Source organism: Ilyonectria robusta, assembly GCF_021365365.1.
Source record: "Ilyonectria robusta strain PMI_751 chromosome Unknown BGZ61scaffold_19, whole genome shotgun sequence".
In the NCBI taxonomy this organism is placed as follows: domain Eukaryota; kingdom Fungi; phylum Ascomycota; class Sordariomycetes; order Hypocreales; family Nectriaceae; genus Ilyonectria; species Ilyonectria robusta.
Window position 1 is genome coordinate 566,667 of NW_025764453.1, and position 22,979 is coordinate 589,645.

At 53.1% G+C, this 22,979-nt stretch overlaps 13 protein-coding genes across 13 annotated transcripts; 7 read left to right on the forward strand and 6 right to left on the reverse strand.

The window, feature by feature from the left end:
* Positions 1 to 987: 987 nt before the first annotated feature.
* BGZ61DRAFT_536038 (cytochrome P450) lies at positions 988 to 2,541 on the reverse strand (the record flags this gene model as incomplete). The annotated part of the gene is made up of 1 exon (XM_046254340.1): positions 988 to 2,541. The coding sequence occupies one exon, from the start codon at positions 2,539 to 2,541 to the stop codon at positions 988 to 990; it is 1,554 nt and encodes a 517-aa protein (XP_046100398.1).
* A 732-nt stretch (positions 2,542 to 3,273) lies between these two features.
* Positions 3,274 to 4,791, forward strand: BGZ61DRAFT_536039 (putative homogentisate 1,2-dioxygenase; the record flags this gene model as incomplete). The annotated part of the gene is made up of 2 exons (XM_046254341.1): positions 3,274 to 3,558; positions 3,613 to 4,791. 2 exons carry the CDS (start codon positions 3,274 to 3,276, stop codon positions 4,789 to 4,791), a joined length of 1,464 nt encoding a protein of 487 aa, XP_046100399.1.
* Positions 4,792 to 5,908: 1,117 nt separating this feature from the next.
* Positions 5,909 to 7,467, forward strand: BGZ61DRAFT_396784 (uncharacterized protein; the record flags this gene model as incomplete). The annotated part of the gene is made up of 2 exons (XM_046242965.1): positions 5,909 to 7,025; positions 7,104 to 7,467. Coding segments are annotated over exons 1-2 (1,323 nt in total), but the record flags the coding sequence as incomplete, so codon positions are not given.
* Positions 7,468 to 7,850: 383 nt separating this feature from the next.
* On the reverse strand, positions 7,851 to 8,953 carry BGZ61DRAFT_536041 (Alpha/Beta hydrolase protein; the record flags this gene model as incomplete). The annotated part of the gene is made up of 2 exons (XM_046254342.1): positions 7,851 to 8,530; positions 8,587 to 8,953. 2 exons carry the CDS (start codon positions 8,951 to 8,953, stop codon positions 7,851 to 7,853), a joined length of 1,047 nt encoding a protein of 348 aa, XP_046100401.1.
* Positions 8,954 to 10,305: 1,352 nt separating this feature from the next.
* Positions 10,306 to 11,595, forward strand: BGZ61DRAFT_360212 (thaumatin family-domain-containing protein; the record flags this gene model as incomplete). Its single annotated transcript, XM_046241152.1, has 2 exons — positions 10,306 to 10,755; positions 10,807 to 11,595. The coding sequence occupies 2 exons, from the start codon at positions 10,306 to 10,308 to the stop codon at positions 11,593 to 11,595; spliced, it is 1,239 nt and encodes a 412-aa protein (XP_046100402.1).
* Positions 11,596 to 11,773: 178 nt separating this feature from the next.
* BGZ61DRAFT_457605 (uncharacterized protein) lies at positions 11,774 to 13,144 on the reverse strand. The gene is made up of 3 exons (XM_046246670.1): positions 12,733 to 13,144; positions 12,500 to 12,668; positions 11,774 to 12,402 (listed from the first exon to the last, which is right to left on the reverse strand). The coding sequence occupies exons 1-3, from the start codon at positions 12,754 to 12,756 to the stop codon at positions 11,966 to 11,968; spliced, it is 630 nt and encodes a 209-aa protein (XP_046100403.1). The 5' UTR covers positions 12,757 to 13,144; the 3' UTR covers positions 11,774 to 11,965.
* A 270-nt stretch (positions 13,145 to 13,414) lies between these two features.
* On the forward strand, positions 13,415 to 13,820 carry BGZ61DRAFT_496786 (putative DNA-directed RNA polymerase III subunit C11; the record flags this gene model as incomplete). Its single annotated transcript, XM_046251059.1, has 2 exons — positions 13,415 to 13,424; positions 13,498 to 13,820. The coding sequence occupies 2 exons, from the start codon at positions 13,415 to 13,417 to the stop codon at positions 13,818 to 13,820; spliced, it is 333 nt and encodes a 110-aa protein (XP_046100404.1).
* Positions 13,821 to 14,132: 312 nt separating this feature from the next.
* Positions 14,133 to 14,606, reverse strand: BGZ61DRAFT_360264 (SOH1-domain-containing protein; the record flags this gene model as incomplete). Its single annotated transcript, XM_046241161.1, has 2 exons — positions 14,133 to 14,402; positions 14,493 to 14,606. The coding sequence occupies 2 exons, from the start codon at positions 14,604 to 14,606 to the stop codon at positions 14,133 to 14,135; spliced, it is 384 nt and encodes a 127-aa protein (XP_046100405.1).
* Positions 14,607 to 15,048: 442 nt separating this feature from the next.
* Positions 15,049 to 15,774, reverse strand: BGZ61DRAFT_536046 (uncharacterized protein; the record flags this gene model as incomplete). Its single annotated transcript, XM_046254343.1, has 1 exon — positions 15,049 to 15,774. The coding sequence occupies one exon, from the start codon at positions 15,772 to 15,774 to the stop codon at positions 15,049 to 15,051; it is 726 nt and encodes a 241-aa protein (XP_046100406.1).
* A 413-nt stretch (positions 15,775 to 16,187) lies between these two features.
* Positions 16,188 to 17,342, forward strand: BGZ61DRAFT_481712 (kinase-like domain-containing protein; the record flags this gene model as incomplete). The annotated part of the gene is made up of 1 exon (XM_046249320.1): positions 16,188 to 17,342. One exon carries the CDS (start codon positions 16,188 to 16,190, stop codon positions 17,340 to 17,342), a length of 1,155 nt encoding a protein of 384 aa, XP_046100407.1.
* Positions 17,343 to 17,912: 570 nt separating this feature from the next.
* BGZ61DRAFT_481713 (uncharacterized protein) lies at positions 17,913 to 18,632 on the forward strand (the record flags this gene model as incomplete). Its single annotated transcript, XM_046249321.1, has 2 exons — positions 17,913 to 17,939; positions 18,120 to 18,632. The coding sequence occupies 2 exons, from the start codon at positions 17,913 to 17,915 to the stop codon at positions 18,630 to 18,632; spliced, it is 540 nt and encodes a 179-aa protein (XP_046100408.1).
* Positions 18,633 to 19,544: 912 nt separating this feature from the next.
* Positions 19,545 to 20,724, forward strand: BGZ61DRAFT_481714 (uncharacterized protein; the record flags this gene model as incomplete). The annotated part of the gene is made up of 5 exons (XM_046249322.1): positions 19,545 to 19,677; positions 19,729 to 20,021; positions 20,084 to 20,102; positions 20,153 to 20,347; positions 20,408 to 20,724. The coding sequence occupies 5 exons, from the start codon at positions 19,545 to 19,547 to the stop codon at positions 20,722 to 20,724; spliced, it is 957 nt and encodes a 318-aa protein (XP_046100409.1).
* A 1,728-nt stretch (positions 20,725 to 22,452) lies between these two features.
* BGZ61DRAFT_536050 (uncharacterized protein) lies at positions 22,453 to 22,893 on the reverse strand (the record flags this gene model as incomplete). Its single annotated transcript, XM_046254344.1, has 1 exon — positions 22,453 to 22,893. The coding sequence occupies one exon, from the start codon at positions 22,891 to 22,893 to the stop codon at positions 22,453 to 22,455; it is 441 nt and encodes a 146-aa protein (XP_046100410.1).
* Between the last annotated feature and the right edge of the window lie 86 nt (positions 22,894 to 22,979).

A 22,979-nucleotide genomic window follows, 5' to 3' on the forward strand; every position in this document is an offset into this window, starting at 1 on the left:
GGGAGCTTCTCCTGTCTCGCTGTTCGCGCTTTCCGGCTTTTCCAAACTGCCCCTCCTTGCTGCTCCTCCCTCCTTCCCTCACTCGCTCGCAGCTGCCCCTCTGTCAACCAGTCTCATTGGGCTTCCCTCCCATTGCGAACCTTGGTTGGTTGGTCCCCCTTGGCACAAAGGCAAGTCCCGGCGAGGTTACCAGGCCCAGGCCGTTGAACGCCCGTATCCCACCCCTTCCAATATCTCGATGGCCGTCTACAGCTCTCACAAGGAACCCAGCTAGCGGGGTTACAAGCAATCTGGACCCGCTTCGACCACTTCCGTCATTCTGACCAAAAGTGGGTGCTGACAAATGGATTGCATCATCGCCGCTTTTGCTTGGCTCAGACGCCGGGTCCGAGCCGATCTTCGGAGTCGTTCTTTATCTGAGCGTCTCCGCGGTGATGAACTCGGAACATCCTCCAATGAGACGGAATCTCGAGATACTCGTTACTGGTGCCTTACCACGCTTAAAATGGCGCTGAATAATATTAGGCCATTCTCTCTCGCTATTCCCTCCCGTTTGCTCCGAGTAACTGACTAGCTTGTAGCTCGTAAACTACCCCGCGCGGGTGCGAATTCTTAGATCTCGATGCCAAATCGCACAAAGCTCTATGGCGGGGGCGGGGTCAACTGCCGATGCCCATGTTGCAACACTGCAACAGTGTAATACCAGGCCGCGTTGCCATGATGTGATTTTAGATTCATCGATAAAATCCATTGATGCTCTTAGCTCGCTACTCTCACTGGGATGATACTTGTAGGAGTCAAGTATAATTGGAGTCTAGTTAATGCGTTGTTGGTACGCTCTTCCTAGACGTCAAGCTCACCATCTTATGTGTCAAAAAGACGACACTCATAGAATCCCGCGTTTCCTTCGCGAAATTTGAGCTGGGAGGAGCATATCTCAGTGATGCACAAGATCGGCCACTCGTATGACATGTGCATCCTCATCCATCATAATGGGGTATTGAGAATAACATCTACTCCCTCCTCATCCCTTGGTCCAATCCGACAAGCAAATCTCGTAGGATGACTCGTCAACCCATTCGTCAATTCCACCACAGGCGTTACCTCCCTTCCCTCTGTATCCAATGCCTTCTGGATCTTCAATGTGCTCAGCATCCCCACAACCACGATCCACACGCTCGCCTCAGCCAGATGCTGGCCAACGCATACCCTTCGTCCGAATCCAAACTGCCCGTTGGGAAATGGTTCCCCTCGTCCGCCTTCCTCTACGGGAATGTAACGGTCAGGATCGAATGTGTCGGGGTTTTGATATGTCCGCTCGTCGTGTGTCATTGCTCGGGCGTTGGCGTAGACGAATGATCCCGCGGGAATCAAGTAGCCCTCGTATATATCGTCTTGCAACGAGCGATGTGGGACTCCAATTGGTGACACCGGGCACCAGCGTAGCGTCTCCTGGACGATGTAGTCAACGTATCGGAGTTGCGGCCGGTCTTCAAAGGTGGGCAGCCTGTCTCGACCCACAAACTCATCCACAGCCTTTTGGCCCTTCTCTTGCACCTCGGGATGGAGAATCATGTTAAGCACAAACACGATCAACGTGCTCCAGGTCGTATCCTGGCCTGCCGCATAGACAGCACCAGCTGCTCCTTTGATATCCTCGACTGATAGCTCCGGCGTTTGGCCATTTCCGAGTTGTTTATTCCTCTGACTGAGCAGGGTGTGAATCAGGGATTGCCCTTTCTCGTTCGACGATATCACGGCCTCATATGGCTTATCGTGGAGGTTTCGAATGGCCCACCTCCAATCGCTTGCAAACTTTAATGAGCGGTCATGAAACCATCGCGGAAGGGACTTTAGAAATGGGAAGAAATCTACCGGCGTTCCAGCCGGAGCACCCCCGTGCCCGAGAGCGTAGCTGGCATCGGCAGCTACTTGAATGAAGGGGTCAGTATCTGTGTCGATCTTGATGCCGAAGCCAATGCCAAGTACCACGGCCGTAGCAAATCTTCTCATGATCGTCTCCCAATCTTCCGGTTTCTGGAGGAGTCCCTTCAACATCACAGTCATTTCCCGCTCTTGCAGGGGGCGGTGCTGGACAATGCTAGTCCTCTGGAAGGCTCTCTGCAATATGCTGCGATGTTTTCGAAATTCCGGGCCCCATCGAAGAAACGTGAGCGTTTTGCGCCACCCCATCACCTCGAAGAGGACAAATCGAGGTCTGTCACAGTAGTTGGCTCCCCGCTTGTCGAGGAGGTCGATCGCCGCATGGACAGAGTTGAGCACGACGATGGGCTGCCCGAGCACGTTGAATGAAATGATATCTGAAGCATATTCTCGAGACCACTTCATGTATGCATTTTCGGGATTGTCGGTCGGGATGATGCGCAGGTGGCCTAGAATGGGCTCTCCGGGGGGTCCAGGAGGAAGCGGTGAAGAGCGTGTCCGTCGGCGAGACAAGGCGAACTTGATGATAGTAACCAGAGCTGCGAGAGCGACGAATGCTTGTCCCTGAGGGGTATGTAGGATCTTGATAAGTGCCATCTTGGTTTAAAGGATGATGGGGGAAGAGATTCCGCGAAGGAGCTCGGTTGGGTGGCCCAGTGTCTATGATGCATCTAGGAGGTTCCGAAATAGAATAGCTGCCGGTTTGCCTAAGACAGGTCTCAGAAGCACCTCAGAGGAGCTGGGGTATCACCAGATGGGTAGATGAACCCTGCTTATCCGGATCACGGCGTGAGCATTCTTTTACGGAGGTCATTCTTTTCCAACCAAAAGCATCACTCAGATTACACATCAGCATCCGGAAGTAAGGTTGCCAGAGCTACCACGCCAGCACACCACTTCGTCGCCCAACAATAAACTCTAAGGCCACGTTAGTCCAACACTGCCTTCATCGAGGTCTGAAGTAGTGCATTAGTGGAATGTAATACAGAAGTGAGTTTCTGGTGCATTGCCGGACGCTAATCCGGCAACGGCTATCACCCTGCACCGCCCAACCAGCATCCAACTAGCGAATTGCCCGATTGCCCGTCTCAACATGTCGGGCGTCATTGTCTTGAATTCTGACCATTCAAGCGATGGGGATGTGGAATCATTCGCGGGGGAGCAACGAGAATAAAGGAATATTAGCTGACGCGACTGCTTCCTTGCAACAGCCAGTCTCATCCCTCGATCTTGGGTAACATCTACTTCACCTACCATGTCATAGAGCTCCAAGTTATTCTGCCGAGGCCACTCCATTGCTCAACTTCGAGCTCATTCGCAAGAGCTAAGATGACGGGTGCCACGGCAAAGTCAGCATTTACGACTGAGCCAACCCCCATTGATCCACATACCTACCAGCCGGGCTTCGGTAACAGATTCGCCTCTGAAGCCGTGCCCAATGTTCTACCCCGGGGCATTAATGCGCCGCAAAAAGTCCGGTACGACCTGTATTCTGAGCAACTCAATGGCTCGTCCTTTATCGCGCCACGGCAGCAGATTCAACATGTGTGGATGTACCGGATACGACCGTCGGTGGCACATGGCGCGGTGGCTGCTTCAGACGTGAATTCCCATGTGAGTTTCCATGTTTCCATTTCGCCAGCTGCACGACTAATAAACAAGATATAGCTTGAGGCCTGCTTCTCAGCAGCTAACAAAAATGTTGAGTTTGTTGCAGCGCAGGAGGCTTGGGACCCGATCCCGCTACTGTCAGAGCCAGACGAGTCAGTTCCTGAGAGCGGAACCGATTTCGTGCAGGGCATCAGAACCGTCGCAGGGCAAGGAGACCCAACCCTCCGCGAGGGCATCGCCATTCATGTCTACGCAGCGAACATCTCGATGGCCAAACGTGCGTTCTGCAACAACGATGGGGATTTTTTAATTTTGCCTCAGCATGGACGGCTGAATATCCAAACTGAGCTAGGGTGGCTCATGGTCCGCCCGGGAGAGCTCGTTGTTATCCAAGCGGGCTTGCGATTTCGCGTACTGCTTCCAGATGGGCCTGTCCGAGGTTACATTCAAGAAATATTTGGCACCCATTACGACCTTCCGGATCTTGGCCCGGTTGGCTCCAACGGCATGGCCCTGCCTCGGGATTTTGAGTCGCCGGTTGCGAGCTTCGATATCGACACCGAAAAGTCGACCTGGGAAATCATCTACAAGCTAGCCGGAAGCCTCCACCGATGCTCGCAGCACTATACGCCGTTCGATGTTGTCGCCTGGCATGGGAACTTGGTGCCTTACAAGTACGCAATTGAAAAATTTATTAATCTCGCCAATGTAGAGAAGGACCAAGCAGATCCGACCATCTACTGTGTTTTGACAGCCAAGTCTAAAACACCAGGTGTGTCGCTGACAGACTTCCTTGTCTTTACTCCAAAATGGATTACGACGAAAGACACATTCCGGCCCCCTTACTATCATCGAAACATGAGTACAGAAATCATGGGCCTGATCTACGGGAAGTATAACGGCAGCAGCCATGTTCTAGAGCCGGGGGGCCTCAGTTACGAGGCAAGTTACATGCCCCATGGCGAAACTTACGAGACATGGAAGGACGCGACAAGCCGCGAGTTGAAGCCGGAGCGCGTGTGCGAGGATACAATTGCGTTCATGTTCCACATTAGCGTACCGATGTTTGTCACGAAATGGGCGCTCCGGGGAGAGGGGGCAAAGTCGTTGCATCCCAGCTCACCAACGCAGTGGGACAATGCCAAAGCGCCTTTCCTCGATCACCTTGACGAAGTGAACCTGGACTTGGAAGCAGCGGGACTGCCCTTGTTGGGGGATGCAAGCCTAGAGAAGTGAGACACTACTAACAAACATGAAATGTCCGTTTCCGGTGGCCGGTGAGCAGCTCGGTGCACGGATCCGGCAGTGTAACGTTAAGTCATTGGAATTGGAAACGCGGGGGGGTTGATTGGCAGAGGAAGATGAGCAAATCAATAAGTTAGACGGCTGCGAAGCCTTTGGTGGGTGATATTACCAGGAGTTGATGTCAATACTCGGGTTGTTTGTTACTGAGCGAGGCGGTGAGTTTGGAAGGTTCAGGAAATTGGGTTGAATCATGCATTCGGCAAGTAATTGTTGGAGTAATTAGGCAGGTCGTAATACGGCAAATCAGCCATCCTATCTATAATTGGCATTGTTGCTTATATCGTCAAGGCTCCCTTGCCGACTAAAACCACTAAAATTGGGCTTTGACCGTTCGCATGCAAAGGCAACAAGCGCGAACTCAATCAACCGCTGGAACTTTCCGCCGCTGGGAGGAGATTGCCAGGGTGTCGCCGATCGCTGCGTCGCTGCGTCGCGGTGTGTGCCGGATCGGGCTTCCGCAATAATTATCGCACACTGAAGCTTGCGCGGGCGTGAGCGGGCGCTGGGCTCTAGGCTATGGGCTATGGGCGCCCTGTTCAAAGATAGATGGAGATGCCTTATTAGCCAGAAAAACAAGCCGGCCAGTTCTGGGAGTCAATCTCCCCAACCCAACCCTCCCTTTTTGCCTGCCCCTTTCTCGTCCCCGCCGCCCCTCAGGCAAGGCAGATTGCCAGATCCAACCTCTCGGGCGTCTTCGTGTGTGTCTTTGTGTCTTACTGCGTACAACGACCCGGCAACGAGAAAATGGAGCCCACAGCGGCAGTGTCGTCGAGCCGGCCCCACGGCCAAGACCTCCTCGGTGATCCGGGTCCCGGGCCCGGCCCCGTCAAGCGTCGCGGCACCGTAGCCTGCCGGCGCTGCCGCCGGCTGCGCTCCAAGTGCATCCACCAACAGAACGCGCCGCCGTGTGAGGGCTGTCGCCTTGCTGGGCCCCAGGCCGCCGCCGAGTGTGCGTTCCCGCGCCGTGGCGAGAAGGACGTTGATCGCCAGTTCCGCCGTCGCCCCGTCCCGGTTGGGGATCCCGTGCAGACCGGCGCCGAGTACGGTGGCGGCGGCGGCCAGCCCGGGAGCATCACCGGCGGCGGAGGTGTGGGCGCCGGCGCCTGGTCGAGCCCGCCGGGCAGCTCTGGTCAACTGTCACCAAACACGGTAGGGGCCAGTCCGTCTCGAGCGCCGGGGTATCCCCCGTCAATCAACCAGGACAAGATGCTGCCGCCCTCAGACGAGGTCGTCGAAGGCTGTCGCATCTTTGTCACATCCTACTTCCAGCTCGGCTTCATCCCCAAGGCCGTCTTCCTCGAAAACCTCCGCGTCAACCCGTCGTCTGTCAGCAAGTTCCTCCTGGCCTGCATCCTCTCCATCTCGGCGCGCTTCACTCCATCCTTGGTCGCTCGGTACGGCAATGCCCGAAAGGCCACCGACTACTTCCTCGAAGTCTCGAGGTCCATGGTCCCTGCGGAGATGTATAATCCGTCGCTCGAACGCATCCAGGCTTTCTTCCTACTCGCAATCTCACAATGGGGCAATGGCGATAGAGATCGTTCCAGCATGGACATGGGAGTCGCCGTACGGATGGCAGCGCTGCTCAAGCTGCACTGCGAAGAGTCGTACGTCCTGGAAAACAACTGCCCTGTGGATCAAGTTGTTCGCTCTGAGAGCGCCCGTCGAGTATTTTGGATGATCCAAAGCCAGGAGAATCTTCACTCGGGCTACAAGACGCCAGCGCCGTTTCCCCTCGAGGATATTACGACATTGCTGCCATGCGACGAGGGGGACTTTGCCTTTGGTGCCATCCCGACTGAGCGAGCTGCTGAAGCAGGCACTCCGCCAGCGTTGGCCAACCCGCAGTTGGTCTTCAGTCCAAGGCGGTGTCTCTTCGCCACGCTCATCCAAGCCCACGGCCTTTGGGGCAGAGTGGCCAGGAGGGCATGTAGGAACGACTATGCCGTCAACAGGGCACCCCCGTGGGATCCTACAAGCGAGTACCAACGGACCATCATCGAACTGCGGCAGTGGGAAGAGACCCTCCCGCAAAAACATGCCTTCTCGGTATGGAACCTCAGGGGGTGGAAGTCAGAGTCACTTCATCTCGCATATCTATCTGTGACCATGGTCCTCCGGCTCAGCAATATTGTCACCCGCCGAGTCTATCTCCACGACATGTTGTCAATTCTTACGAATGAACCGCTCGACCAGCCACTTGAACCCTCGACACCAACGATGGCAAATGCAAACGAGCACAGCACAACTCCACATCCCACTCCAACCTCGACACCCCGCGAAACTTACGGGTCTGCTCCCAAGGGATTCTGGGCGCAGGCCTCCAACGAACTGTTCCACAATTTGTGGGATCTGCACGAACAGATCGATGCGTACTTTAGCATGAAGTCCTCGGAGGAGGGCTTTCCCCAGATCCTCGTCTTCTGCGTGTACATGTGTGGGTCTCTATCGTCCTTCCTCTGGCGTTACCCTGCGCTCTGCCCTCCGCTAGGGGAGAGGGCGGAGAGAATGGCACAGCGCTCGCTCGAGGTTCTGAGCGAATTACACGCCGCCTGGCCTACAAGTTCCAAGTGGCAGAAGGGGTTACAGCAGATTGCAACGCCTCTTACGGGGCTGAGTCCCGCAGACGACCGAGTTGCAATCACTCCGACACAATCCATGGACAACAGGGCCGGGGTGTTGAATCCGGCGAATGTGCAACTTGTAGACCAAGCCAACATGCCAGACGCTTTTCAAACACCGCGAGGAATGGAGCAGCGCCCAACGGTCCCCGAAGGCATGCTAGGAGAACTGATCAACGTTTTGCCTCATGGGAATAGTCACCTCGCACGATTCGGAAGCATGCAGATGAACCCTTTGCCGAACGAATTATTCAACGCCGAGCTCGCCGCGTTTTTGCAGGGAGACTTTCACTACGACCTTCTAGACGGATGGGGCCAGCCAGGTGTTGCAGGTTGATAAACCGCATCTAATCTAGTATCGTTATATCGTCATGTCCCATAAACACTCTGGAGGTGTTTGACAGCATCCTCGATCATCTTCCGACCTTTATCTATTCGTCCATGGAGAGAGAGAATCGAGTGCGTACCACCCTTCACAACCACAGTTTCAGCGTCAACGCCTAGGCCTCTTAGCTGCTCTCCGAAAGCTAGCGCTTCTGGAGCAAGGAGATCTAGCTCTGCGACAGCTATCCAGACCTTTGGAAGCCGTCGCAGCAAGGACTCGGGGGCGTGGTTGGGGCTCGCATCCCACTTCTGGCGATCCTCGTCTCGGGCGAAGTAAAGCTTCCGATACCACTCCAATCGCTTGTCGGTGAGCCAAGGCGCTGTCTCGGCGCTGGACTTCCAGATATCCTCCGAGGTGGCGGTGTTGTCAATCACCGGGATGAATAGTAGAACTGAGGCGGGAGGGTGGGTGATGGTATATGGAAGAGATGGCTTCGCAGATGGGAGAGGTACCTCGGGGTCCAATGCCGCGAGGGCGGCGACAACGGCCAAGTTGCCTCCGGAAGATGTGCCGCCGATGGAGATGCGGCTGGTGTCAATCTTCGCAAGTTCATCAGGCGCAGAAAACACCCATCTAACAGCATCAATTGAATCTTCAACTGCGATTGGGAATGGATTCTCAGGGGCAAGACCGTAATCCACGCTTATGACCACGCAGCGGGCACCTAGTTCGATTAGTGCTTTCTTTCTCCATCTTGTTAGAGATTCCATAGATAGATACCTTCACAGGTCCATGAACAGAGGTCCCTGCCATTATTCAGACCCCCAACAGCCCATCCGCCGCCGTGGAACCAGACCAAAGCGGGCCAGCCGCGCTCATCGCTCTCGCCAGTGGGCGTGTAGACTCTCACGCGGAAGCGGCCGACGTCGAAGTCCTCGATGCTGCCAACGGGAACCGGCTGAGTTCCGCCGGGAGGGAGTGTTCCCTTGGCCGATCGTACGGACCCGTCCCAGGCTTTGAGCTCATCTGGGACGATATACTGCAAGTACTTGTCGTGGTAGTCGACGTATTGCGGGTCGAGCTTATCGCGGATAGCGGGGTGGAGGGGTTGCCAGATCTTGCGATCGTCGGTTGGGGTTTCGGACATGACGCCTGCAATTGAGGTAGGTTCCAGTGAAGGTTTCGAGGTTGTAGCCTAGTTAATGGCGGCTAGATTGCGATGATCTAGGTTCACTACAAGCCACGAGCTTCGATTTCGATTGTGGATGAGATGTCACTCCCAAGCCCCCACCTTTGAAACTTGGGGCGGATTTAGCCCGCCCAGGATAGTGGAGAAGATGCGAGATGCGCTGCTCGCACCGATCGTACAACACCAAGCAGATTGAAGTTTCTTGAACCTAATATCTACCATTTAGATTTAAAATAAAGACATAATCTCTTCAGGCGAATGATAGTGTTGGGATATTAAAATATAAAGTATATACCCGTCATAAGTAGCCCTTGGCCAGACCTCAGCCTTGAATGAGGCAATTCAGACTGTTTGCTAGCGACATTATGACATTGGGGTGATTACCACTCTTCCTTTTCCTCGTTTGTCTCTCGCTTATGTCCTGTGGTGTTTCAGGTTGGCATTTATTCTTAGCCCCTGCCAGGTTTCTTCCTCGTTGGCAGATGCAGATACCGCGGTCTTGGCTCAGTGAATCCCTGACGGTAGAGGCTCAATGGACCACAAGCGCCTGCGTGTAAGTGCGCACCCCTGTCGCACCTGCCCCCTACGTCATAACCGCCCAAACCTGCCATGTCCAAACAACAACAGCAGCAATGACAGCGAACACTTGCAAGACCGGTAGGGTGATTGCTTCCTTCCCTCAACCCCAAACTTCAACTCGCGTGTTTTCGTGCTTTCTTCTCGGAGCTGGTCCTCCGAGGCTTCGTGGCATTCTCTTATTCTCACCTCCCCGCACGTGGCTTTCTCTCTTTTCCTCCATTTTCGACCGACGACAATCATCAATACCAACTATCCTGGATCGTTGTCAATCTTCACCTCTTTCGTCGCCCGCCTTTCGTTTCTCCCTTGGCATATTTACACGCCCTGCGCCTATCCTCCCGTTCTGGAACGTTACCCACCCCATCGCTTCCCATCTAGACCACCTGACAGGGATAACCAAGAAATCGACATCGAAACCAACAATCATCCAGTCACCGCCATCGAGACCCTAGCTCCCTTCCATCTACGTCACTCTCTGCGTGGTTCCTGAATCCGGGCGCCCACCCTTTGGGGCACCGTTGCATCCTATATTTACCTACTCTATTGGCCTGTTCCCTTCTTGTCACCTTACCATACGCCATGCAAGGCACCAGCTAATACGTGCTTGAATACTTTTCTCTTTGGATCTGGGACTTCCCTTGAACTTCTTCGTTTGGATCCTGGACTTATATCGCTGTCACTTTCGAGGTTTCTGCAGCATCGCCAGTAGTATTGGATATTGGGGACGTGCGATGCGACATTCGTCAGATCGCAGACGCGCTGGATGCGCCTCTTCGATATGTCGCCTTCTAATCCCAATGCTCTCATTTGGATTTCTCGTCCATGGAGTGTCTCCGGACGATTCTCTCGCCCTTCGAAGCTTGTGGGCGGATACTGCACATCACGGGCCGCGAATTGGAGTTCCTAAGAGGGACCTGGGCGATTCAGACAATTGGGATGGAAAGATACCGCTGATTGTCACCAACAACTGTGGCTCCACCATATGGCCCGGAATCGCAACACAGGCCGGCACAGGACCAGGCACGGGAGGCTTCGCGCTCTCCAAAGGGAAGAGTAGGAGGGTTTGGGTCAGCCCGGATTGGCAGGGGCGCGTCTGGGGTCGTACGAACTGCACCGTCAAGGGAGATTCGTGCTCTTGCAAGACAGGGGACTGTCTAGGGAAGTTAGACTGCGAGTTCAGTGTAAGTCGGATTGCCCCAGATATGAACTTGACGTTATCTGACTCATGACAGGGCGCAACTCCAGCAACGCTCGCCGAATTCAACCTGGCCGGTGGAGTTCATAACAAGCAGACATTCTACGATATCTCTCTCGTCGATGGATACAATCTCCCCATCGGCTTAAAGTACATCCCTGCCAAAAACACATCGTATATCCCCCCAAACCTCACCAACTGCATGTGCATCGCAACTCCTGGGTGGATTTACGCTGAAGCCGAAACGGGAACCTACTACACAAATTCTTCCTATCCCGTCCCATTGGAAACGAAGGTTAACAATGACATGGCCCGGCGATGGTGCCCCTGGCCGTATCTTGCCTTTCCGCCCACTAAGCCTGGGGACGGTATCTACCCCTACCCAGATGACAAGATCCAGCGACCCGAATTTGCGCCATGCAAGAGCGCCTGCGCCGCGTCCGGTAACGACAAGGACTGTTGCGTGGGCAAGTACCATGACCCCGACGTTTGCAAGCCATCAGATTACAGCAAAGCTGCCAAGGCCATGTGCCCTGACGCATATAGCTTCGCCTTTGACGACCAATCGTCGACTTTCATCATCCCCATGGGAGGCGGTTGGGAGATCACCATGTGTCCCAAAGGACGCTCAACTAACATTCTGCGTCAGTTGGGAGACGAAATGAGCGAGATAGCCAGCTCAGGGAAACTGTCAGACTTGGCCATCAAGCGGTTGAAAAACGTCACATATATCGAATCTGAACGGGATGCCGCAAATGGTCTTCGGCCAGTGATGGCCACGTTGGTATCGACAGCTCTGGTGGTGGGATTGTGGCTATTGCTGTAATGCGTGTTTATGCAGGGAGTCATGGTTTGATTGGGGTTTCCTTTTTTCAAGGGTCCAGGCTGGTTTCCTGTTCCTCAGTGTCATTCCGAGCTTGCATATCTGCGACGCCGGTGGGAGAAGAAGAATAACACGTCATGATGAGATGATGGGCAGCGAGCCTGCTCCAAGACTTGCACGAGCACACGTATACCCTTTTGATAACCCTAAATGAAAATGCTTATTCAAGTCTACCTTGTACAAGCTCTATTGCTCATATGTCATGATCCATACCCAACCATTTTGGTCCGCCGCCGCGCTAGATGTGACGAGGCCTCGTCTCAAGGCCATTCTCGCATATAAGCACAATCCATAACTGTAGGGTGCTCTACCTCTATCTCTTCTTCTCCTTCCTCCTCCTCTCCCACTCGGCACGCTCATCATCATCGCTTCCGCTGAACTCGGCATCCTCGTCGCTTTCGTCAGCAACGGGGTGTGAATTACGGCCAGTAGTAGCCACCCCAGTGTGCTCGACGGGAATAAAGTCGCCGGCGTTCTGGTTGGTGAACTCGTGTTTCTGGATGAGGTCACGCAGCTCTGAGTTGCGAGGGTCAACGAGCTGGAAGGCGGTCAGGCGGGCCTTGTTCTTAGCGCGAGGGTTAGAACCGGCCTCGAGCATCATCTCGATGAGGGCGAAGCCAAAGGATCGCTGGGCTGGAGGCTCCGAGTTGAGCCAGCGGACGGCGGTGTGCAGCGGGGTGTCGCCTTCGAGGCGGTTGACGGGGTCGCATTCGAAGTCGGGTTGGTCGAGGAGGAGATCGATGATGTCGTCTGGGAGGCGGGCGGTTAGTTAGGTCTGGGGTGCGTTGCGCCGTCTGGCCGGAGGTTTTGGGTAGTCATGGACGGCAGAGCAGTGGAGGAGACGCACAGTTTCCACGGGAGGCGGCCTCGTGATAGAGGTGGTTGCCCATGATGGTGGTCGTTTGGTTCAGCAGCTTTGTGATTTCGGCATCGGACTTGTCCTTGAGGCACTCGGTGAGGAGTTCGGTGTTGTCGCGGCGACAGGCCTCGATCAGGAGCTCCTTGACCGAGGCGCCCTGCGATGGCACTGGAGTTTCAGCGTCGTCTTCTTAGCTGGCGGACAGAAGGGGGCTTCCATACATCGTGCACCTCGTCACCAGCCATCGTGATGGTGTCTGACTGGGCAAAGTTCTAGATGTTGCTTTAGAGGATCTGCTCTTGGCGATCTCGCGGGGAGCGGGGTAGTTTGGGTTATGCGCTGGGACGAGATGTCGACGGCGGGACGGAGGCGGAGGAGTCGGAGGAGTCGGGGGAGTCGGAGCGGGCGGTTCTGTGGGTTTGGGATGGAGGATTACAGAGAGGAGACGAGATACGGAGGCGCTTCTTGTGTGTCGTCGTAGGAGAAAGTTGCACCAGGAGGTGGCAGTGAACAAACAGCCGCCCGCCTGGCGGTCACTTAGCGCTCTCTGCGACTCTGCACTGACGAAGGGGCTGGCGCCCAGTGGACACAGCGCTGGAAGGCTGACCCAATGGCGGGGAAAGGCGCTAGCGACCACGAGGCTCAGAGGCTCAAAGGCTCTTAGGCATCATGCACGGGACCCCACCATGCCGAGAGCGCTCCAGCTGGTTCCAGGCCCAGGCCGGAAATTTTCCCACCAGCCGGGCGGAAACACTTTAACCATCACCAAACGACGAGTGCATGAAACGAACCGAATCCACGCCTGCATATTTGAAACAGAACAGCGCTTGGGCTCTTCTACGACGGAATATCGGAGCACATTGAGTACCTACATCTCCCGCACGGAGCCAACCAACCGCAGCCATGTTGCTCTGTAAGGAACCCTCCGCAAGCCTCTCTCCCTCAAGCCTCCCAAGCTAACCACGGCGACCCTTCACCTCCTTCAGTCTGCCCCCATTGCGCCAACATCCTCACCGTGTCCCTGACCAACACGCGAACCAACCGTCTCGAGTGCCGCACCTGCCCCTTCGAGCACCAGATCACCGAGCCCGTCTTCTCGCGCCGCGTCTACGAGCGGGTCGAGAAGGAGGACGTCTTTGGCGGGCCGGGCGCCTGGGACAACGCGCAAAAGGGCCGCGTGCAGTGCCCTGCCGAAGGCTGCGACGGCGACGAGGCTGCCTTCTTCCAGGTGCAGATCCGCAGTGCCGACGAGCCCATGACGAGTTTCTACAAGTGCATGACGTGTGGAAACCGGTGGAGAGAAAACTAAGATTGGTGGGGTTTTGAGCCGTCTCTCGAGCCGAGAGCCTTGTTTGTGCGAGGAGAATGGAGTTGATGGTTTGCGTTTTCGGAATATCATGGAATTTCTCTTGCGGTCCCCGGTATCGTAGGGTGTCGTTTCTTGGTGACTCAGTGTGGCCATGTTGTTCTGCGTTTCTCTATGCGGCTGAGTGTCTGCCCTATACCGCTCGGAAGGTATGGTTCATGGCCAAGTCGTAGTAGTACTTCAAGTCCCAGTCTCCCGGGCCATTTCGTTCGTAGCTCGTCGCGTATAGTGTCGTGGTGAAAGATGGTTTGGCCATCACTCCCGGTGCCACTCCACCGAGGCCTTCATGCCCTCCTCCACCAGCCGCTGCACCACATCTGGGCTCATGATCTGCTGGCGAAACATCTCCTGCTGCAGCAGCTCGAGGTGGCGCAGCGTCGGGCCCGGGTACGTCAGGTACTTGAGGTACGGCGGCTGGTTCCAGTACTGGAGGTAGGCGAGGTAGGCGACAAACGCGGGCTGGCTGAGGAGCTTCTGGGAGGCGAGGTGGTTGAGGTAGTAAGGGTTGGCGAGGGATTGGACGAACTGTGCGCAGCAAGGGAACCGTGTGAGTGAGGGTTTGCTTCATCGATGGATCATCATCGTCGCAGGGGGAGGAGAGGACGACAAACGAACCTCGAGCTCGATCTCGAATCGCGAGAAGCCGCCATACTTGGGCTCAGCGTCTGTCGCAGCGGGCGCCGGGGGCGGAGAGCCCATCACAATGTCCTGGGAAGCCTCGGTTGCCATCGCGGAGGAGGTTGTGAGAGGTGATGCGCTCGAGAATGGGCTTTGTGTCGGTGTTGATGAATTTGTGGAGCAGCGAAAGTAGCAGGCGTTGTCGCTGTATTCGTAGTTGACGCGCAGAGGCCAAGCACAAAGGCAGAGCTCCTCCAGGGCCGAGACCCACTCTACGTCATTTAATACCCTGTAGGCATAAACATTTCTATGGTAGGAATACTGTCTGGCTACCTTACACTTGTACAATGCATTCTTTTAGCAATATATGATGGACATTTAATTGCAGGGAGCCTCTTTCAACTCTAATGGCCTCCACGTATTTATTTTTGATGGTGTTACAAGCCCACTCCGGAGTCATGACACGGCATCGGAGAACCACCCCTTCAACCCTTTATACCTCCTGTAGTCAACCAGACTTTATAAGAACCCTCACAATATGAATCCAGTCCGTTTAAAACAGTCTAGGTGTCGGTGTCCAAACGTCCCCGGCAAGGCAATACCACACTCCATTAATTGTTGCCGCGACAAAAAAGGCCGAAATGACGCTGGCAAAGCCAACCTCGCAAGCCAGCATCTTCTGCCTCCATCTCGACAGGCTTGTGCGGGATATGAACTTCACCAGAATGTGCGCTTGCTCTAAGCTCCAGAAAGGCAGGGTCATCATCAGCGCCCCAAACCAAAAATTTGAATAAGGCATGCCGTAGAACAAGTATTCGTCTCGTTGGTGGTACTTGTAGATGTGGGCCACCGATGTGTTCGTGCATTCGAACATTGGGGTGCCGATGGTGCCAAGGATCACCACCAGGAAATAGGTGGTGTAATATCCGAACTTTCTATACAGGATTGCGCGATAGAAGTCGAGCAAGACGAGCGGGATCCCGAAGAAAAAGGCGTAGAATAGAATCATCGCCAGTGCTGCCTTTTCTTCCGCAATGGTCCACGCAGTGATGAACCGCTCATCCGTCGTCAGCCTGAAGTAATATTTGCTGTCGAATATCCATTCCATTACGCCCCCGCCGATTGAGGAAGCGAAATAGACACCATAGAAGACGGGGTTTCTTGAGCGCCAGACGTAAACCAGTCCACCGAAGAAAAGGCACAGAGACACTATTTCGTAAAGCCGGATAACTTCCAGACTTGCGACTTCGTCAGGATCTGAAGTGTTGAGGGGATCCATGGCAAATTAATTCAAGAAATATCACTCAAGGAAAATCAGACTTTCCAAGTATTCTGAAACCCAGAAGTAAATGGTATCCTCTCTGCCTGGTGATATAATAAGTGTTTGGTGGAAAATGTGTATGTTGCGGCGAGAGGGGCCGGCGCATAACCTAGGTAGGACGGGCTCTATACCGAGGGATGCGCTGAAGCCGGGGCTTTTTTTTCCGCAACAAAGGCTCTCCTTATTGCATCGACCCTGCATATTTCGGGCCGAAACTCTTGGCTGATTTGCTCCCTTCCGTTTGGAAGTTGGAGTAAGAAGTAAGGTAAGTAGTACATAATGCAGCCTAGGATCTCCGGTCCAGATCAAATGATCAATGGAGTGAGGAATTATACGAAACATGATTTGATCACATCTATTAATTGGCCATGATGACGACTTCCGATCTTCAACAACGCAGCAGCCGTCACGATCTCAATACAACTAAGGATCTACCCACAAGTCCTGAGTCAATCACGCCCAAATGGCTCTCGGAATCATTTGGCCTAAAAGTCGAGGGTATCAATATTCGTCATGTAATTCCTGGAACGGCAACCAAGGTGCTGGCGGATTTGGTATATCCCGTGGGCTCCCGGGTCAAAGACAAGTCAAGCAGCCACCCTACAGCAATATGCATCAAGGGTGGATTCGATCAGAGCCTCTTCGACCTTGGAATGACCTCGGCGTACTTGAGAGAGGCTTACTTCTTTGCCGAGTTCGGGAACAGCGAACATGTACGCACTCCGCACATGTGGTACGGCGCAACGAATCCCACTCAAGGTCAGGGGATCGTCATTATGGAGGACTTGTCGGCAAAGGGATGCAAATTCGGCGAATGCACAGAGCCTTGGAATCCGGCCATCGTTGGCCGCGTCTTGCAGCAGCTTGCCGCCTTACATGCTGCAACATGGGGTGCGAATCCTGCGGACCATCCATGGCTTGCCGATAACCCAGTGCAGGATGTCGGCGCCGTTATGTTCGCACCGGAATACTGGGACTCCCACTTCAATACTGGCCAAGCGCCTTCAGATGTTCCCGATTTTCTGCGAGACAGGGCCCGCGTGCATGCAGCCTTCAAGCAAATGTGGGAGGAGGAGAAGAATGACACGCGGTTGAGATGCATCTTGCATGGCGATGCACACATTGGAAACACGTACTTTGAAAAGGATGAAGACCCAGTCCTCCTAGACTATCAGACGGTATACATTGGCTCAGCTATGCATGACGTCGCCTACTGGATCGGCGGGTCATTGAGCACTGAGGATCGTCGACTCCACGAGCGAGAGTTGCTGGACACGTACTTATGTGCGCTCCATGTCAACGGAGCCCCCTTATTCCAGCGACACGAAGTGTGGGAGGACTATTCGAAGCACATGCTTCACGGTTTCTTCTGGGTGATTACGGGCACGGCTATGCAGACGAGGGAGAGGGCACACGCAATGGCCCAGCGATTCATCGCATCCATAGAGGACCTATCCAGCCTGTATTTGCTTGAATCTCGGAAGAAGCGTACCGCAGATTCTGAGGAAGTAGTAAATGGGAATTAACATGGGTCATAATCGGAGATAATATTACTCAGACGATTTAATTATAAATGAAGTGTTGTGTCAGGCTATACCAGCTTGCTGAATATCCCAACCCGCCCCAACTTGGATTCGTATTCGTGTTATCAAATCTCAATTGCCTGGGGAAACCTGGTAGATTACTGTAGAACCGTTAGCCTACGCTCCGAGATACGAGGGCTGTCTTCTCGCGGAGACGGGGAACCGATGTCTCCGGACCCCCGCATTTCCTCCCGGGCTCCGGAGATTTCGGCATGCATCATGACCCCTTCGTTCCGATCATCATGTTCGGTCCGACAACCTATCATGGCGTTTTCACCGCAGCAGAATGGGCTATTCAACTGTATTCGCTCCGGAGTGTGACCCTGCGCAGTACGCCGGAATAGACTAGATAGCTCGAAGTGATGAATTATTTACGAGCTCCTACCGCCTCTAGTTTAAAGTCCATTCATTAACGAAGCTCTCTTCCTCGTGATAGAGTTTGACAGTGATAACAACAAATAAATCAATATCAACACTGAACTATCAGCGTTAAAAGGGAACTTGGAAGCAAATATGGCTGTCGGAGAGTGGAAAGACGAGGTCAGTTCCTGGTCCAGTACCCTGTAGCATTTGATAGCGATTCTAACGCACGATCATCTTTGCGCAGACCAATCTCACCACCGTTGAGGCATTGCATAACGACCTTAGTTACACCCCTAGCAGCGTGAGCAGCCACTTTTATCTCAATAGAGCCACATCTACTGACCTCAGAGCCGCTAGTACCACGACCCGGCTTTTGCTGAGCAAGAGCAGGAGATCCTGCAACACTACAAGGATTGGGCCTACTTTGCCAACTTCAAGTTCAAGGTTGATCCGGACCAGGGGCACAACTTCTACGATCTTGATGATGTCTTGTACTACGATTTGATGGGCGTCGTAACGCGTGGTAGCTTCGGCGCGCACTTCGACCGAATTGGACCTTACTTTGCCAATGCTCACATCGCATTCAAAGACCTCGAGGTTTATGCCACATCGCCCACATCGGGCTGGTCCAGTATGGTCCAGCGGTACTGGGGAAAATCGACCGATGGTGTCGACTTTGATTTCACCTTTCGCATTACTGGCATCTTGCAGAAGAAGGACGGGGGCTGGCGCTTTGTCCATGAACATGTCTCATTCCCAGTGGATATGAAAACACAAAAGGCCGACTTCAGCTGTGGTCTGGAGGCCAGTGTGGCATTGTATATTGGCAAGGATCGAGACCAGGCCGAGAAGGATGGCAAGGCTTATTGAGTACTTAACTGCCACTGGGTGGTCGATTGATGTTCATCGGTTGTAGTTGTCTCCAAGTAGTGAAATTCCAATCATTGCCGAGGGGTTGTTTCTACTGTGAGCTCAGAAAAGAGACAGACATGGCCGGATACAACCAAATAAATGCCTACCCAAGTCTTAATTGAGTTCCAAGATGTTACATTTGGTTCGACAAGTGTTGCGTGATCCAGAAGTCTCCGGCGGGGACTTCATTAAGAACACCGCTTCGGTCCCCGGAGTGCTATGGCCCTACTTAAAGTAGCAAGGAAAAACAACATGATCAAGCATTACTTAAATATCCAATGCCACGATTGCCAATTTAGGTAAGTCGCAGATGGCGCTTTCCCCGCATAATCCAAGTACCCGGCAGTCGGGATTCTCAGTTCCGTGGAAGCGCGCTTTCCGGGATCCGCGGGACTTCAACTGGTTTCTCTCCGACCACGCCGGATTTTCTCCAAGTCCAAGTTGTTTTCCACTGCCCGTCTCGAATCTACGTCATTAATTACCGCAACATAATAATACCACAATCCCGCCCCAGAATTGACAAGAAATGGCGAGTCCGAGACAGGTCCGACCACCTAAGCGCCGCCCAGTGGCATGTCTCCATTGTCGAGAGAAGAAGGTCAAATGTAAGATGACAGTGAAGAAATAGTACCTCTATTCATACAACACTCATTGACTGAATCATAATTTTCATAGGTGATGGGTCCCAACCATGCAGCTATTGTGCTGTAGGTATCTCCGCCTTCCTTCGGGAACCTAGAGGCCGTGGATGTATTGAGCTCGCCTAACATCTGCGCTAGGCCAGAGAAATAGGATGTGTCTTTCCAAGAAAAGCCAGCCGGCGAAGGGATAAACGTATGTAATACTCTGGTACCATTCCTGCCTCTCATGATGACATGTTTGGACGCAGGGAGACTGCACCCCGCGCCAGACGGTCCTAGCGACGAATTTAGACCTGTGGCTAGAAGCCCAGGTCACAACTTCCATGCGCAAACATCATTCAGAAGCCCGGAAAATCTAGGAGGTAATCAGTCGCGATTCAGTGATTGCTGCCTTGATTAACTATTTATGTTAGAACACCATGACCATGCTCTGTCACATCCTCCGCCGACTCACTGCGCTCCACAACCCCTTCATGGCCGTAGAAATTGGTCCGCGGCGTCTCCAGGAAGAAACAATGGCAACGGCGTGTTGTTTGACTTGACAGGTGTTGTTTCGCCACCCGATACATCGAACAGCACGGCAGAGTATTCAGAGTTGGCCTCGAGTTTGGACCTTGACCCGGTTTTGCGTCACATTCCGGAACTTGGAGGGTCTTCGAGCGGAGGTAGTGGCAATAGCCTCGAAGGAAGTATCATTGAGCCAAATGTCAGTGGATACAAGCTCTTGTCTCGTTTTCAAACGATTACTGACGCGAATCTTGTATACAGACTGGAAGCGAGTACCACGGTAAATACATGCCGATGGAAGATAGGGTCAATGGTGCTAATTCCTCAAAGGTGCCAGCTCCATTCTAGCGATATGCTCAGCGGCTGCAATTGAATGGGTTGTTCAACAAACACATAATCAACGCTACCCTCGCCTTAGCGAGTCAATGGCAGCGACAATTGCCAGTCAACTGAAGTTGAATAAACGCTTTGACAGAGAGCGAGCGCCAGAACCGAGCTTTGAAGCAGCATGGAGGTACTATGAAGGTAATCTGAGCCTTCATCTACCCGGAGCATACGGCATGGCTGACTCTGCGAACCTTCTAGCGTATTTCCAACAGGCTGAGTCGGTGTTTCCTGTCATCAATCGCCCTTCTTTCGAATCACGTCTTCGACAGACTTTTAATCAAGGTGAGAAATCAGATGACGATCCAGCTTGGTATGCGTTGCGCCATATCATCTACGCTGCCGGAAAGCGTCAGTTACTCAATAACGACCCGCAAGAACACACCTTCTCTCACATCCAGGAACAGTGCTGGCCCTACTTTGAAAATGCAATGTCTGTCTATACGGAGTTACTTTTCGCTGAGGTATCGATCATGGGTGTCCAGGCGTTGATTGCAATGGCAAGTCTTGACCCTTGAGTTTCGCATTAATATTTCTAACAGCTTCTTCCCTGATAGGCAATGTTCGTAGAGGGACTAGGGAGTCCCTGTTTGGAATACATGCTTTGCACAGGCGCTTCACGCTTAGCCCAGTCTCAAGGACTCCACCGACAGCCCCCTAGAGATTGGAAGCTGTCTTCGTCACAGATTTCGCGGCGGAGCCTGCTTTTTTGGACAATTTATTCTTATGACAAGCATATTTCTCTCCGCGCTGGGAGGCCTTCGGTATGTGCTAATCCAGACTACAATTGAAAAAGGCATCAAGTTGATTTGTTTGTGTTGAAGGCTATAGATGACGACGACATAACATGCGCCCCGCCGAAATTCTCGGATCAGAACGGCATTGAAGGAGCGTGGGTATCAAAAGTGGTAGAACACGCGCGACTATCATCCGAGATCACAAAGTGGCTCGCCATATTTCGGAGTAAAAATATTCCACTGGATGATTCCATCCACAAGCTTCGCAAACTGAATGATCGTTTAGCGAGTTGGCGCGAATCCCTTCCAACTCCATTTCGCCCTGGGTCGGATCTGAAGAGAGCAGCGACTACGACGTCGAAGCTCCATATCAACCAGATCATTTACATCCACTGTGCACTTCATGGAAGCATAGTCGTGTTGAATTCACCATTTGCATTGCCGTGGCTTGCTGAGACGATGGCTGTCGGCAATGATGCTCTCTACGAGAGTCAGGTTCAGAAAAGCATACCCTTGGTCGTCGAGGCAGCGCGAGCTATCATCAAACTCACACATTTCATTGAAATTGACTGTTCTACTCCTGTGTGGTAAGACTTCCTTTTGCTTTTATTTTCTCTAATTTTGGTTGACTTCCTGGAGCATTGCGTTGTCTGTGAAGGGCTGTTTTCAAGTTTCCCGTCATTAACTCTGTATCCCTTCTGTGCCGACAGGTTATCATTCTATTACCCATTCATCGCGGTCGTGAATATATTCATATATATTCTCCGGTTTCCGACGCGGCCGACGGTTCAGACGGATCTGTCCCTGCTTGATGTTGTAATTGGCTACTTTGGCCGCATGGAACTGGCGACTGCAGCTTCTGTGTCGTTTCCTTTTGTGCGTGAACTTTCTCAGTGCGCTCAAGAGGCAGTAGCAAGGACCCGGACGTCGAAGACGCCATCTAATAGCCTAGTCGCCGTTTCTACCACTGTCACCAATTCTAAACCCCAAAATGAGTTTAGGGGAACATCACTCCAACCTCAAAGTGGACTGAGGGAAGCGAGGTTCGAGTTCGATCTCACATCGCCCAGAGATGATGCACAGGACCTTGGGCTCGATTTTCAAGGTGACTCCCAGATAGTCAACCAGTCTGGTGTCATGGAATTTGATATCGAAGATCCCCTTTTGGGGCTACTGGAGACAGATTTGAGTTGGGGCCTTCTTTCGGTCATCCCCAGAGCGGAGCACATGTCAGCAACTGGAGATGTGCAATAAGTAGTTGAGCTTCTGGGCCAATTGCTTCTGATTTATTTGGTTGTTTGTCTTTCAAATCCTCATATTTATGCACATCTAGGTTACTACCAACCCTGGCGCGTACTCCAACAAACACCTTGCAGAAACTATGGAAACCATACTTGGTATTTCCTTCACCTCAGAGCCTCCGCAAGACTCAAAATAGTCGATTCGCCAGCCTGCTCCTCACCAAAAGGTCGTCTCGTTGCTTGTTTCGTGCTGAATAAAAGAAGTTCTTTACTCAGTCTTCTTGTCAAGTGCTGCGCAAAGCCCGGCAATGGACGTGTTGATGAATCCATTCATGACCGGGGCGACAACCTTGAGGCCTTCATCATCGATAGACTCGGCCTCTGCCGTCCAGGTTAAGATGGTCTTTCCCGAGGCCTCTGGCTCCAGATGCAGGGTTCCATAAAAGCCAGTCATCGGAAAAGGCGTCGGGTCAATGATGTGGTAGCTAATAGTGTGAGAGGTCTGATCTAACACCTCGAGCTTCTCTTGGAAGCTGACGCCCGACTCCGATAGTGTTCGAACCGCTCCAAGGCCCTCTCCCTCCACCGTACATTCCGAGACAGTAGGTGCCCATGTTGCAACGCCCGAAAAGTCGGATATTATGAACCACACTTTGTCCACACCATGATTTAAGGTCTTGACCTCTTGATGAACGAGCCTTCGAGCCATGGTTGTAATTAGATTGGTGTTGAAATGGTAAATGGTTGAGAAGCAGTGATTGGAAGAAGGAGAAGGTCTGGAAGAGAACACAGTCT